This window comes from Cottoperca gobio, chromosome 4, assembly GCF_900634415.1.
Source record: "Cottoperca gobio chromosome 4, fCotGob3.1, whole genome shotgun sequence".
Taxonomy (NCBI): domain Eukaryota; kingdom Metazoa; phylum Chordata; class Actinopteri; order Perciformes; family Bovichtidae; genus Cottoperca; species Cottoperca gobio.
In genome coordinates, this window is record NC_041358.1 from 21,910,383 (window position 1) to 21,922,882 (window position 12,500).

Sequence of the window (12,500 nt, forward strand, 5' to 3'; positions counted from 1 at the left end):
GTCTGATCTGGTCTATTTGGACTGCAGCAACAACTCTCTGACCGAGATCTCCGAGTCCACCTTCGGGAATTTGCGGAAACTCGCCTATCTGGACATGTCGTTCAACACCCTGCTGCAGATCGAGGACCGGACTTTCGGGCCCCTGGCGTCTCTGGTGATGCTGCGGCTGACGGATAACCCGAGTCTGGGGGAGATCCACCCGGATGCCTTCTCAGAGAACATGGCTCTGCAGGTGTTGGATGTGAGCCGGAACAACCTGACGGCCCTCAACATCAGCAGCCTGATCGCCCTGCCCGCTCTGCGGTCTCTGGGGCTCAGCGGCAACCCCTGGAGTTGCGACTGTGACACGGAGGACCTCTGCCTCTGGGTGCAGATAGAGGGCTTCAAGTTCCAAGGTGAGGATGGATGGAGTCTGAACGAAGTCATAACATATTGTCCATCCCAACACATACACACAGAACATTCAGGCTGGTCTAAACTGTAAAAAAATAAAATTCAGATAGATAAATAGATTTATTTTCAATGACAATTAAAGACTTGTGGCACTGACAGCCCTGAAAAGTAAAAAAAAACAAAAACAATCCTCTACATTCTTTGCCAAAATGTGGCCTGTAAGCTGATGCCATGTAGGTGGCAGCAGTCTGACCTCTTGCAGGTGGTCTCTTGTTAGTTTGGCTCTGTTTTCTGGTCAGTAAACAAACTGTTCCTCTGCTAAAACTATGAGCCAAAGACGCTCCAAGGTTATAATTTGTTATTGTCACATCAGCGTATTTAGATAATTTGATAATGGGCGCTTGGTCAATTTCATCCCTGATGGTGGGCCTCATATTGCACTACTGCTCTCCCTTTATGTATGCGCACACACTTCCATGTGTACTTCAACAGATACAGTTCAGCCGATGCACACACACACACACACACACACACACACACACACACACACACACACACACACACACACACACACACACACACACACACACACAAACGCAGACACACTCAGAGCTTATGGTTTAACCTCAGAGTCAGAGCAATCTGAAGATTTCATTCCCCCGCTTTCCTCTGCAATACAATCCCTTCGAACTGCCCTTCACGTCTCAATAATGTCTCAAAGATTACCCCAACAAATCAGCAGACTTATGTTACTTGGAAAGCAGCAGCTACCTTCCAATCCTTAAACAGCGGGGAATTGAATCAGGGTGTCCCAAGAAATCACCAACAATTGGCCTCTCAAAGAAGACACGCTCAGACGATCTTTGCTGGTAAATGTTAATTGAGCTTAACCCTAAACAGGTAAACTCGGTTTGGTCCTGTAACAAAGTGGCTTTGCTTTAAACAGCTGTCAATACATCCCATCGATCTTACTGCATTGCCCTTCTGGGTCTTGAAGGCAGAGATAATGCTGAGGATGACTTTTTTTACCTGTCTTATTTCTTCTGGGTCGCCTCTCCGAACTGTGCGCACACGCACACGCACGCACACACACGCACACACATGCACTTTGGCCTTTCAGTCTAGATGGTTAATGAGGGTGCTCTAAAAAGCTGGACTCCTATGCTCCCATTAAGGACAGTGCATGTGTGTGGTGTGTGTGTGTGTGTGTGTGTGTGTGTGTGTGTGTGTGTGTGTGTGTGTGTGTGTTTGTGTGTGTGTGCAAGTGACTCATTCCAGTTAAGTGCGTGTGAGTCATTGTGTGCTCTGGAGGTTTAGGGGAGATCCTAAGGCTGGGGCCTGTGGGAAAGGAATGAGATTAAGAGACAAGAGGCGAGGAGTTTAAGAGGAAGGCCACTTGAATACAGCAGCTCCCCAAAGTTGTTATCCATCTTAACTTTCAAACCGCATTGAAGTGCGCTCTAAAATTGGTACTCGGCAGGAGCGCAGACACATTCACACGCACTTACTGTACGCACTGCTCTGCTATTCATCCCACCAAAAAGCCCAGTCCTTACACAAACACATTTCAGCAAAGGAAAATTCAGAACAAATATTCTGATAGAAGGGCTTTTCAATCGTAAGTGACACAACACACCCACAGCTGAGTTATTGTTCACCTTGTTCTGGTTTGAATCCAAGCTAATAACAAAAAAGAATAACAGCTGCATGTTGCCATCACACTACCCTCTGAAAGTTATAAATGTGACCAGAGGAGTTTGGACTTACATTCCTCAGTGCAGCACACACTTCGTCTCTCAGACTCACAAATCATGTATCGATACGGCGCTCGTGAACAGCTCCAGCAACCGGTTTAACAGAGTGAATGGGGTCAAGTGAGCATGAGTGTGTGTGAGTGTATGTGTGTGTGTGACAGAGAGAGAGAGAGGAGATAGAGAGACAGCATGTAGTGTGGTTCTGTGGTCAGGAATGGCCTCCGATCTGACTTCAGGGCTGTGAATCTAATGTACAGAGATTCCAGCTGTCGCTACCTCTCAGTTTGAATATGAATCAGGTGCGTGCAAGTGTGTGTGTGTCTGTGCATTCGCATTTACACAGTAACTCATTCGGGATCCTTTGATGATTAAGTGATTGTTTAAGATTTTAATAAGCACAGACAAATCTTCTGATTGTTAGAGTTAATTTTCTTTGAGTTTGAGTTCCAGTTTTAATGTCTCTGCATTTTCATGTCTTTGCTTGAGTTTAGGTAAGCCTCTCATTTTCTCTTTGCCTGGCATGTGTCCCTAAGAAAGGTTGACATGACTGGATTCGAAGTTGAAGTGTGGCTTTAGGAAAGCAGTGAGGTTAACAGGTGCATTTAAGTTGTGTCTGTCTATAAGAAATAAAGTGAGAAAACAATAGAAAGGCGTGGTGTGAACACGTTTCTTCAGCAGGTGCAAGAAAAGAAAGAGAAAGACAAATTATTCTGAATGACACTCAGCATGTCTGAGCTGAAGGAGGTCGGGGCCTCTTGGTGTGCTGCTTGTATGTTTTTCCCTGCTACGTCACGTCCACCTGAACTGCAGGGGGTCGCAAAATTGTTTGTAGATAAAGCAATTTATTATTATTTTTATTTTATTTTATATTTTGCTTTGCGCATTCACATTCGCTCCTCCGCTGTGTTTCACAAAGGGCGGGACATTGGGGGTCCTTGGGCTGAAAAACGTTGAAGACCCCTGGTTTAAAGGAATTAAAGTAATAGCTTAATATCCTATAATAAATATTTTTTTATAATTATCTATGTAAAACAATGTGACAGAGTAAAAGAGGTTTACCTACAGAGAATTATCTTTACGGAGCTTTATAGTGAGATTCATCACATTTTGTGTGTTTTTAAGCTGCAACCCAGCACCAAATAGCAGACAGAAACATAGTTAGAGGCTAGTTGGTGAACATAGTTGAACATTTAGCAGCTAAAGAAAAGAGACAGACTTGTCAAGACCATAAAATGTCAAAAGTGTGAGATTTTGCACCCAAATGGCAACATGAAATAATACGAATGCAGCTTTACTTATTCAAGGAAAGAGAAACAAGGGAAAGAAGTTCAGGATTATGAATCATTGTCTGTCTGTTGACCAAATCCCTTGACATATTAAATAATTTAGCTTTTTAGCACTTTGCAGTTTGTTTGGATGCAGATGATTTGGAGTTTGTTACATCATTGTCTCATACTCACACATGAAAGACATTAAATGCCTCTTAATCAGACATCAGGGCTCTGCTGGCTGGCACCCAGCCTTGTGTATTGTTGTGATGGTAATTTCAGGTTAAAGTTTTACATGATTTTGTGTCCCCCATATCTGTCCTCCGACCTTTCTGTCCTAAACACCTGCACATACTCGGGGAATATACCTACATCTCCTCTCTTGTCGTAGTAGAAGTTCAGCTTGTAGAACGACCTGCCATACTCACTGTAGGTCGATTTTGACAAGTACCTCAGCTAAAAACACAGAATGTAAGTGGCTTGTCCTGGGCTGGCAGAGTTGGTGGTGTTATGGCTCCAGTGTTTGGGGAAAGTATTTCTGGCTGCCCGTCGGTGCCCTGGACAGCTCACACACCCGAGGCAAAGAGCCAAGGCAGAGGGCCACGCACGGGGCAAAAGTTAAATATTCATAAAAAGACAAAAGAGAAAGAGAGGGCTGCAGGTTCACAGACAGGAGGAATGAAAGGTTCTTGCACCAATTGAAGTTGATTTATCCTTAATGACAGTGAATTTTAGATTACTTAAGAGATGAGAGCGATCAACTGAAATAGTGTGACGGAAGAATAGAGGACAAAAAGATGAGATGAGACAGAAAGGGCTGAAAAATTGGGCAAACAGATTAAGATGGACTTTTGCAACACTGAGATATGGAGAGGGAGAAGAAAAAAACATGCAGTGTACAAAGGAGTCCGTCTGTGCCCCAGATCTGTCACTCAAATCCATTAAAACATTCATTATGACAAGGAGGCATCGATTCAATTTAATACAGGTAGATGATACATTATTTATCAGCTGGAACTATTCCTCAGACCCATCTGGTGCGGAGCAGCATATCGAATTCAAGTGGCCTACTTGTGTAGTGTAGTGTCTGTGTATGTTGTTATGTCTATGTGCATTTGGCGGTGTGAGGTTGAAGATTGATGTGATGCTCGTGTGGGTGTGTTTGTGATGTGTTTACCTGACACACAGAGGGGAGGTAGCTCAGGTGTGTGAGATTTTGAGACTGAATGTGTGTGTGTGTGTGTGTGTGTGTGTGTGTGTGTGTGTGTGTGTGTGTGTGTGTGTGTGTGTGTGTGTGTGTGTGTGAGAGAGAAGAGAGTGCGAATATGACAGAGCAAAACTGAGAGAAATGTAAAGACGTAGAAGAAGAGGAAATGGAGTGATAAAGGTTGAAGGGAGAATACATACCAAACGTGCCAGAGTGGGAATGAAAAGTGGGAGGTGATAAAGAGAGGAAGACTGATAAGAAGAGCGATAGAGGGAAGAGGTGAGAGAGAGAGAGGAGAGAGAGAGAGAGAGAGAGAGAGAGAGAGAGAGAGAGAGAGAGAGAGAGAGAGAGAGCTGTTGCTATCTGACCTTCACTCTCTCTCTTCCCTCATCCTCTGCCAGAAGAAGAAGGGATCATATGGAGAAATGATGTAAAGGAGGATGGTGGTAATCTGACTAATGCCATATTTGAGAGGAGCGGAATCAGAAGGCGTGTGTTATTCAGCCCTGGTGGATGTGATGGAGAAAAGGTCAGCTATTCTTAGTCTTAGCCAACCCCTGTATGATGCGTTTAGCTGGCTAAACGGCGAGGTACTTGACGCTGTGAGAGGAGGGGCCTAAAAAGTCTTACATCTTATATCACAGGCTTCTAGTAAGCAGTCGTCTTTAAAACATGATTGACTTTACGTCCATCTTATAGTGTATAACCTTTTTTTTTCAACATTTCATTTGAATGTCTATATTTGAGACTAAATGTTGACTTATGCACATGGTAGACAGATGCGTAGAAAAAAGCCGATCCTGCGAAAGAGCAGGTTGAGTTCCCGCACGCTGACAGCACTGAGTTTGGTGTCAAATTCACAACATGAAACAACAGCATCTTTATACTAAAACCACAGGCTGTAACAACTAATAAAAAGAGGAGCCAAATCTTAAACAATAACCATATCAATTATTTAAAAAACATAACCCTAAATTGAGACAATCAATATTTGTCAAAACTCATAGAATACAAGTGCAAATAGTAAAAAAAAAGAAATAGAAATATTTTGTTTTGGAAAGTTAACATGCAAATTAAGTGATTTTTATTAGACATATTGTAGTATAACCAGCCCAGACTCATATCCAAACTAAAAGTAACTTCATCACCTTGAAGAAAAACATGTTTTCGCTTGTTGTTAGGAAATATAGACATTTAACACATAAATGTTCAACATAGGCCACTTAACTGCACACGTTCAGTTTAGAATATGCCCTGCATTAAAACAACACAAGGGACTGTGATGGTGAACGTGTTTATGATACTGAGAGACAGGATTTTACAACTCTGGGAAGTTATCATGAGAGCAAATTAATTGTTTTATATCTTTTGCTGCAACAATGGCGAGGTAGACTGTGGAAATACGATGTGTTACATGTATTTGCCAAGGTGCTGCCAATGCAGTACCTCGCCGGATGACGTAATGTGGCAGCAAAAGTTGAGCTTGGTTCAACTTCTTTGCAAGACAATAATGATTTGTTTTTGTCACGGTTCTGTTCCTTTAAGTCCTGCTTGTGCCACTCAACTCACTCACCTGCTAGCCACGCCCCCTCTGCAGCTCACCTGATTCTCCCAGCTGTAAACAATTAAGCTTAAGTAGTATTTAAGCCTGGAAGACTGGCATTTTAAAACGCTCCATTCGCTGATTAAATTCTCCCTGACCAAGGAGCTGCTGTCTGAAACCTGTTTTATGGATGATGTGCTGTCAGCCCCAGGATCTGACAGGCACCGCTGGGCAAGAGGAGCTCTCGTCTCTGGGTGAGTTGCTGGACTCTGGACCGTATAGAAGAAACCATCGGTGTTTAGGACTACGATTCTCCCGACCAGCTGGCTCAAGGCGCCACCGCTTCTGGCCATCGTTTACCTCTAATGGTGAGAGGACATTGTCTTCAGAATTGGACAGATGTTCTGTCTTTGGCTTGAGGGGACCAAGGTACTTTTTCTAGTATGGCGACCATAAGAACTTGGAGTATATCCAGTCGGCCAGAAGATTAAACTCCCGTCAGGCCGGGTGGTCTTTTTTTACTAGATTACATTTTTCTCTTTCCTACTGCCCTGGTTCCTGGAACGTCATGGCTGACGCCCTGTCTCGCTAGTTCGGGGAGGGAGCATAATTCACCAGAGTACCCGACACCATCCTCCCGGCCTCCCCATTGGTCGCTACACTCATCTCGGCGATAGAGGAGAGGGTCAAGCATGCCCTGGAGGACAAGCCCGGTCCTAGCACCTGCCCTCCTAATCGGCCGTTTGTGCCCCAGGCCCTGAGATCTGACGTCCTTCTGTGGGCCCACAGCTCCCGGCTCGACATGTTCTGGATACCCGTCTGTCACAGTTCTGTTCCTTTAAGTCTTGCTTACCCAGTAGTGTGCCCCCTCCGCAGCTCACCTGATTCTCCCAGCTGTAAGGAATTAAGCATAGATGGTATTTAAGCCTGGAAGACTGGCACTTTAAAACACTCCATTCGCTGATTAAATTCTCCCTGACCAAGGAGCTGCTGTCAGTTCTGTTAAGTCTTGCTTACCCAGTAGTGTGCCACTCAACTCACTCACCTGCTAGCCACGCCTCCTCTGCAGCTCACCTGACTCTCCCAGCTGTAAATAATTAAGCTTAGGTAGTATTTAAGCCTCCTCTGGTTTCCACTTCACTGCCAGATTGTACTCCGCATCAAGTCTTTCCAGCGCTCTTCCCGAAACGGATCTCTCGTTGCCGACCCTGCCTGCCCCTGACCTGCCTGCCTCGCCTGTTTCCCGACCCTCTGCCCGGCCCAACTTACCCGTTGCCTGCTACCTATTGGTCTGTCCTTGTGGATTATTATCATCCCGTTGTGGATCTGTTTGCTCAGCTATAACCTGCTCCTGACTACTAATAAAAGTCATTACCGATTTATCCTTGGTTTCCTGTGTTGCACTTGGGTCCACCATCGACTTGTTGTGACAGTTTTGCTTTGGGATCTCTGTCGCTGGACTGGCTCCCTTCAAATAAATGTTTTTAATAACTTCTACTTCCAGACATCTTCTGACCTGCAAAATGCCAAATCTGTGTTAACTGGGCTCTTTTTGCAGTGATCATAAAAATCATATATTTTCATAAATTTGAGATTAAGATTATATTTTGTGATACTGTATCTTTTGTCAATAGTTTTTACTGATATAGGCAAATGTTAATTCCTTTGCTGGGTTTGCACAAAGAGTAGTGTGTGATATTGGATGTTGCATGGACTGAAATCTACAAATGAAGATCCCCCTTTTCTGATTGTATAATGGATTGCATTCTTATTATGACTTTTTAATTGGCTATATATCTCATTGCTTACAGTATTGTAACCTCTGTATTACAATATGTATCCTATCACCAGGTTCTTGCCAATGCACAGCCCTAATTATAAATCATAGCTCAGATCATATTTTCGTTAGCCAGCTTCTACAGGGAGGTCAGAGGTCAAGGTCAGCTACAGAGCTCCTGTGTCTGTAACCTCCCCCTCTACATGAGACCACGACCATTCTGATTACCATATGCATTGGCATAATTAATCTTCTTATAAATAGCTCTCTTCCCACTTCAGAGGACAGGCTCCCTGCCTGGCAGGTTAATACCTCACAGCTCTGATCATCAGTACGTGTGTAATGTGAACATACTGTGTACATGCATGTGCATTAATTGAACCAGTTTTTAACTGTACTGCAGACGACTGGATGTGTTTTCCAAAAAGCCGGAGTAATTGTTGTTGTTCAGCTGCTCATTGCTCTTATATGTGTCGAGCGGCAAAGTCTGAGAAACTGAGTGAAGTTCATAAAAGAGTCAGCGATGTCTTCAGACCTGAATGGTAAACATTGCTGATGGTGATGAGCCCTGCTCTCTGTCAGTGTGTCAGCGCTCAGCTTAGAAACCCTCCGGCTGATGATTTGACACAGAGACCGTATCATACCGCGGTGGTGGCAGCAACTCAGTGACTCACACCCAAATGTATGCACACACACAAATACTAAACATTTTTGTTCACTGGATTGCGTTCCCTTTTAGATGAAGATGAAAAACATTTTGGTCACCATTCACATTTTACTGGAATGCCCTGTGTGTAATGTTTGATACCTGTATTTTATAATTTAAGTGTATATCCCTTTAATTACTGCAGTTTATTTCCTAGAGTACTTTTGTCCTTATAGCCACTGGCCTGTGGTGTGTCAGAGTAGAAGGGCATTGTGTCCGGTCAGGGGCATGCTTCACCACACGGCCCACATGGTGTCACACTGACCACAACCGTGGAAATATTGCGATAAGACAGTGACATCATGTACAGCAGAAACACGATGGGTCTTAGCACGGTGAGGCCAGATGTGAACAGATGCTCTGCGTCCAGCTGTTGGAGGAGAAAGCAGGGACCAGACAACATCTTGTCCAACTACAGTGTGACAGTAACTAAGCGCAGGCCAAGAGAAGAAATGTGTTGCCAAAGATTAATGTTCAGATCAGACTATCCCATCATAAGAGGGCAGAGTGAGTCCTGTATCCATCCTATGCTGCAGCATTTTCCAGCCAGTGCTTGTTTATGGTGGAGGAATATGGAGACTGCAGTGCAGCATGCATGCAGAAAAGCTTGAATTCTTCAAGGCTGCAGCCTCTGTCCCGAAACTGCTGGAATTAGAGTGCACATTCAAGCTACACTGCAGGAACAAAGAGGACACACACTTCTTTATCTCTGTCTTCCACTTGCTCTCTAAGTTTCTTACTTAACACTTGAACACCTGAAAACGTCCTTTAGTTTAGTTCCTGACGCACTAATCCTCTTCTAATTTGGTCTTTACAGAATGATATTATTTGTGCTGCACAGGCAGAGACTTAAAGGAAGTTTATGACTGTTTTAACCTCTGTAGGCGTACTGAGTCCGATAAGTGCCAAGGCAAGTTAAAATAAGTGAAGTGTACATTTAATCTCAAGTTGGCCAGCAGTCGTACTGGGCGGCAGTAGCTCAGACCGTGGAGACTTGGCTTAGGAACCGGAGTGTTCAAGTCTCTGAGAGTGGACTTGTACCTGGAGAGGTGCCAGTTCGCCTCCTGGACACTGCCGAGGTGTCCTTGAGCAAGGCACTGAACTCCTACACTGTATAGTAGCTGCCCTAGGATGGTTGTCAATCAGTGCAATCATAAAAAAGTTTATTAGATTTGATTCCTCAATTTCCATTTCCAAACTTTTAATTAAGTTTACATTTCAAACATCTTTAAATAAGTGCCTCATAAGCAGCCCCACAAAAAAACCCACCTTACTGAGGAATGGGCTGGTGAAAACAGGGACTGACTCAGAAAATGTCAAGGGCTTTCTGCCCGAATGATGTCCGAGTGGATTCCCAGCCTGAGCGATGGGATGAGTAAGAAACACTGAGTGACAGAGAAACAGCCGGTGAAGAGAGACTGAATGGAGAGTGAATCATCCCGGCTGCCACCTTCTCCTGTGTTCTTCAGCAATACTCAATATTCTATTTTCTTCTGTTCGATGGTAAAGGAAAATATATGTGCAGCGTGAAATTCACAGGTCTTTCCTCATAAAGAAACCGTGTACCTGCTATATATTATTATCTGCCAATACTTAGTTGTAATCTGACATTTATGTTTACACACATAATACAGCAGCACAGCTCACATATGGACTTGTTACAGTAATAATATGCTACAGTGTGTTTAACAGAAATAAGAAGTTTAATTAATAAGAAGTAAAACAAACTTTTTAATTCCAAAACACGCTTTAACTACAGCTTCACTTGGTCTAGTATGACCACTATCTTATGGGGGCTAATGCTAGCTAATGTTAGCAAACTTTAAGTAAACATTGCTGAGTTGCTGTTAGCTTAGCATTTTAGCTTATTTTTATCTCATTATCTCATAATCACTTGTCGCTGCCAAAAGATTACATGGTCTCACTTCTGCTCACTTTGAGAAGATGTCTGCAACACTGATTCCCTTTACAGTAATTGCTTTCTATATTATGTAATTAAGTGTAATATTAAATGTTTTGAATGCAGTTTTTAAGCCGTATTTTATTGATGTGTCACCATTATGCCTGAACCATTTCTCAGTCATCAGCTCTCACTGTGCCTTCATCTTAGGGACATCTTGCAGCACTTTATCCAAGTGTCCAACATGGACACTGTTGGTTAATTTGCCTTAATACTAATCCAGTAGATCCGTTCTCGGACATCTCAATGTGTGTGAAGGCCCAAAAAGGATCTTACAGAGAAATTATCTCAAGGACAACAAGAGGGGTAACAACCTTTAAGTGAGTGAGAGGACAGGCTTTAACTGGGCTTAAACATTGTTGTCACTTCTACTACACCTGCCAAATTCTGGTTGAAAGTTTTTTCAGAGGTTTGTCTTGGCTTTTAACAGACAGCCGGAACATGCAACCAACAACTGTGGACAAAGTCTGAATTGTTGCAAGGTGCATGAAACATTGATTGAGGAGAGACAGATGAGACCCAAACACCCTGAGGGACCTGTGTGTGTTTGTACAGTCACTGATTGTAACTCACTGCTCCAGCATCCAGCCATGGATGTTATATTAGACAGCCAGCCACACACACACACACACACACACACACACACACACACACACACACACACACACACACACACACACACACACGAAATCCTCACACCTGTCCTGAGGCAAGCTTGGCAGGATAATGAGACTGAGCAGATCAGCTAGCCAGCCCAGACCGACACAGATGGTGACAGAGAGTGAGGGTGTAATGGAAATGATGGACCTCACAGAGAGGGAAAGAAAATAAATCGAGAGAGAAATAAAATGAGCGAGGCATAAGGAAGTTTATTGTAATTCTTTTCCAAAATATAGAGACAAATAAAGCAACTCAAGACAACACTTGAACACATACAAGTATCTGATACAAATAAACATTTAAAAAGTACAATTAAACAAGAACAATCCTTGAAGCGACAATAAAGCCAGCTCATGCAAGTCCAACTTCTATTTGTTGGACTTCTATTTGGAAACACAGCTGGGGAGATTGTGGCAGTGATTCATACCACCACTCTCCAATACTTTTGATTACTTGTTTGCAAGAAGGAGAAACAGAAATGTGTTTCCACATGAAACGGAGGAAATTACCTGTAATGGAGTAAAAGGTATATTTGCCTATAGTATATGTAGTGGAGAAGAAGTTTAAAGTAGCATGCAATGGAAATACTCAAGGAAAAGTCCTTCAAAACGTATTACTTAAGTGCAGTACTTGAGCAAATGTACTTTCCAAAACTGATCATCCCCCTGAATCCCATTTTGGATTCAGGGGGATGTATAATTGACTAATTTGTTTATCTGGTTCCACACTTTTACTTTCTGCATATCCTCTCCTATGTTTAAATTAAGATCCATTTCCCATCATTTCAGGAAGAATGATATTTTGTTCCCCTTTTTACCTTGAGGAAGTGTGCGGAAAGACAGAAAGAGGGATTGGAGGAGAGGGAGAATAGAAAGCGACAGCTTGGGGAAGCCTCTGCATGTTCTCCCTTCAACAGTTAAAACTGGGCAAAGGTTCAACCTCGGTTTATCTGTTGCTACTGAATAACTGCACAGTAATCTGAGCACATCAATAATCACCATAACGACTTCCATAATGCTCCTAATTGCTAATTTAACACCCCACTGTTATTTCTGCCTGGACAGGGACAGCTGTCAAATGAACACACACCAACAGATGCATACTCTAAAACAGCTACCTGATCCACTCGCTGCAATTCTGTCAACAGTGTGCACAATCCTGACCTGTTGTAACTTCTCAGGGCATTCGTACACACACCATTGTGTCAGAAAGCATCACTGTGACAGCATCAA

General features: G+C 43.2%; 1 protein-coding gene across 1 annotated transcript in view; it reads left to right on the plus strand.

Annotated features, from left to right (window-relative positions):
- lrrc52 (leucine rich repeat containing 52) overlaps positions 1 to 12,500 on the plus strand; it is a 15,056-nt gene that overhangs the window by 254 nt on the left and 2,302 nt on the right. The window contains exon 1 of the mRNA XM_029429609.1: positions 1 to 395. This exon is cut by the window's left edge and continues 254 nt beyond it. Within this exon, the coding sequence (XP_029285469.1) occupies positions 1 to 395 (395 nt within the window). The remainder of the gene's footprint in view (positions 396 to 12,500) is intronic.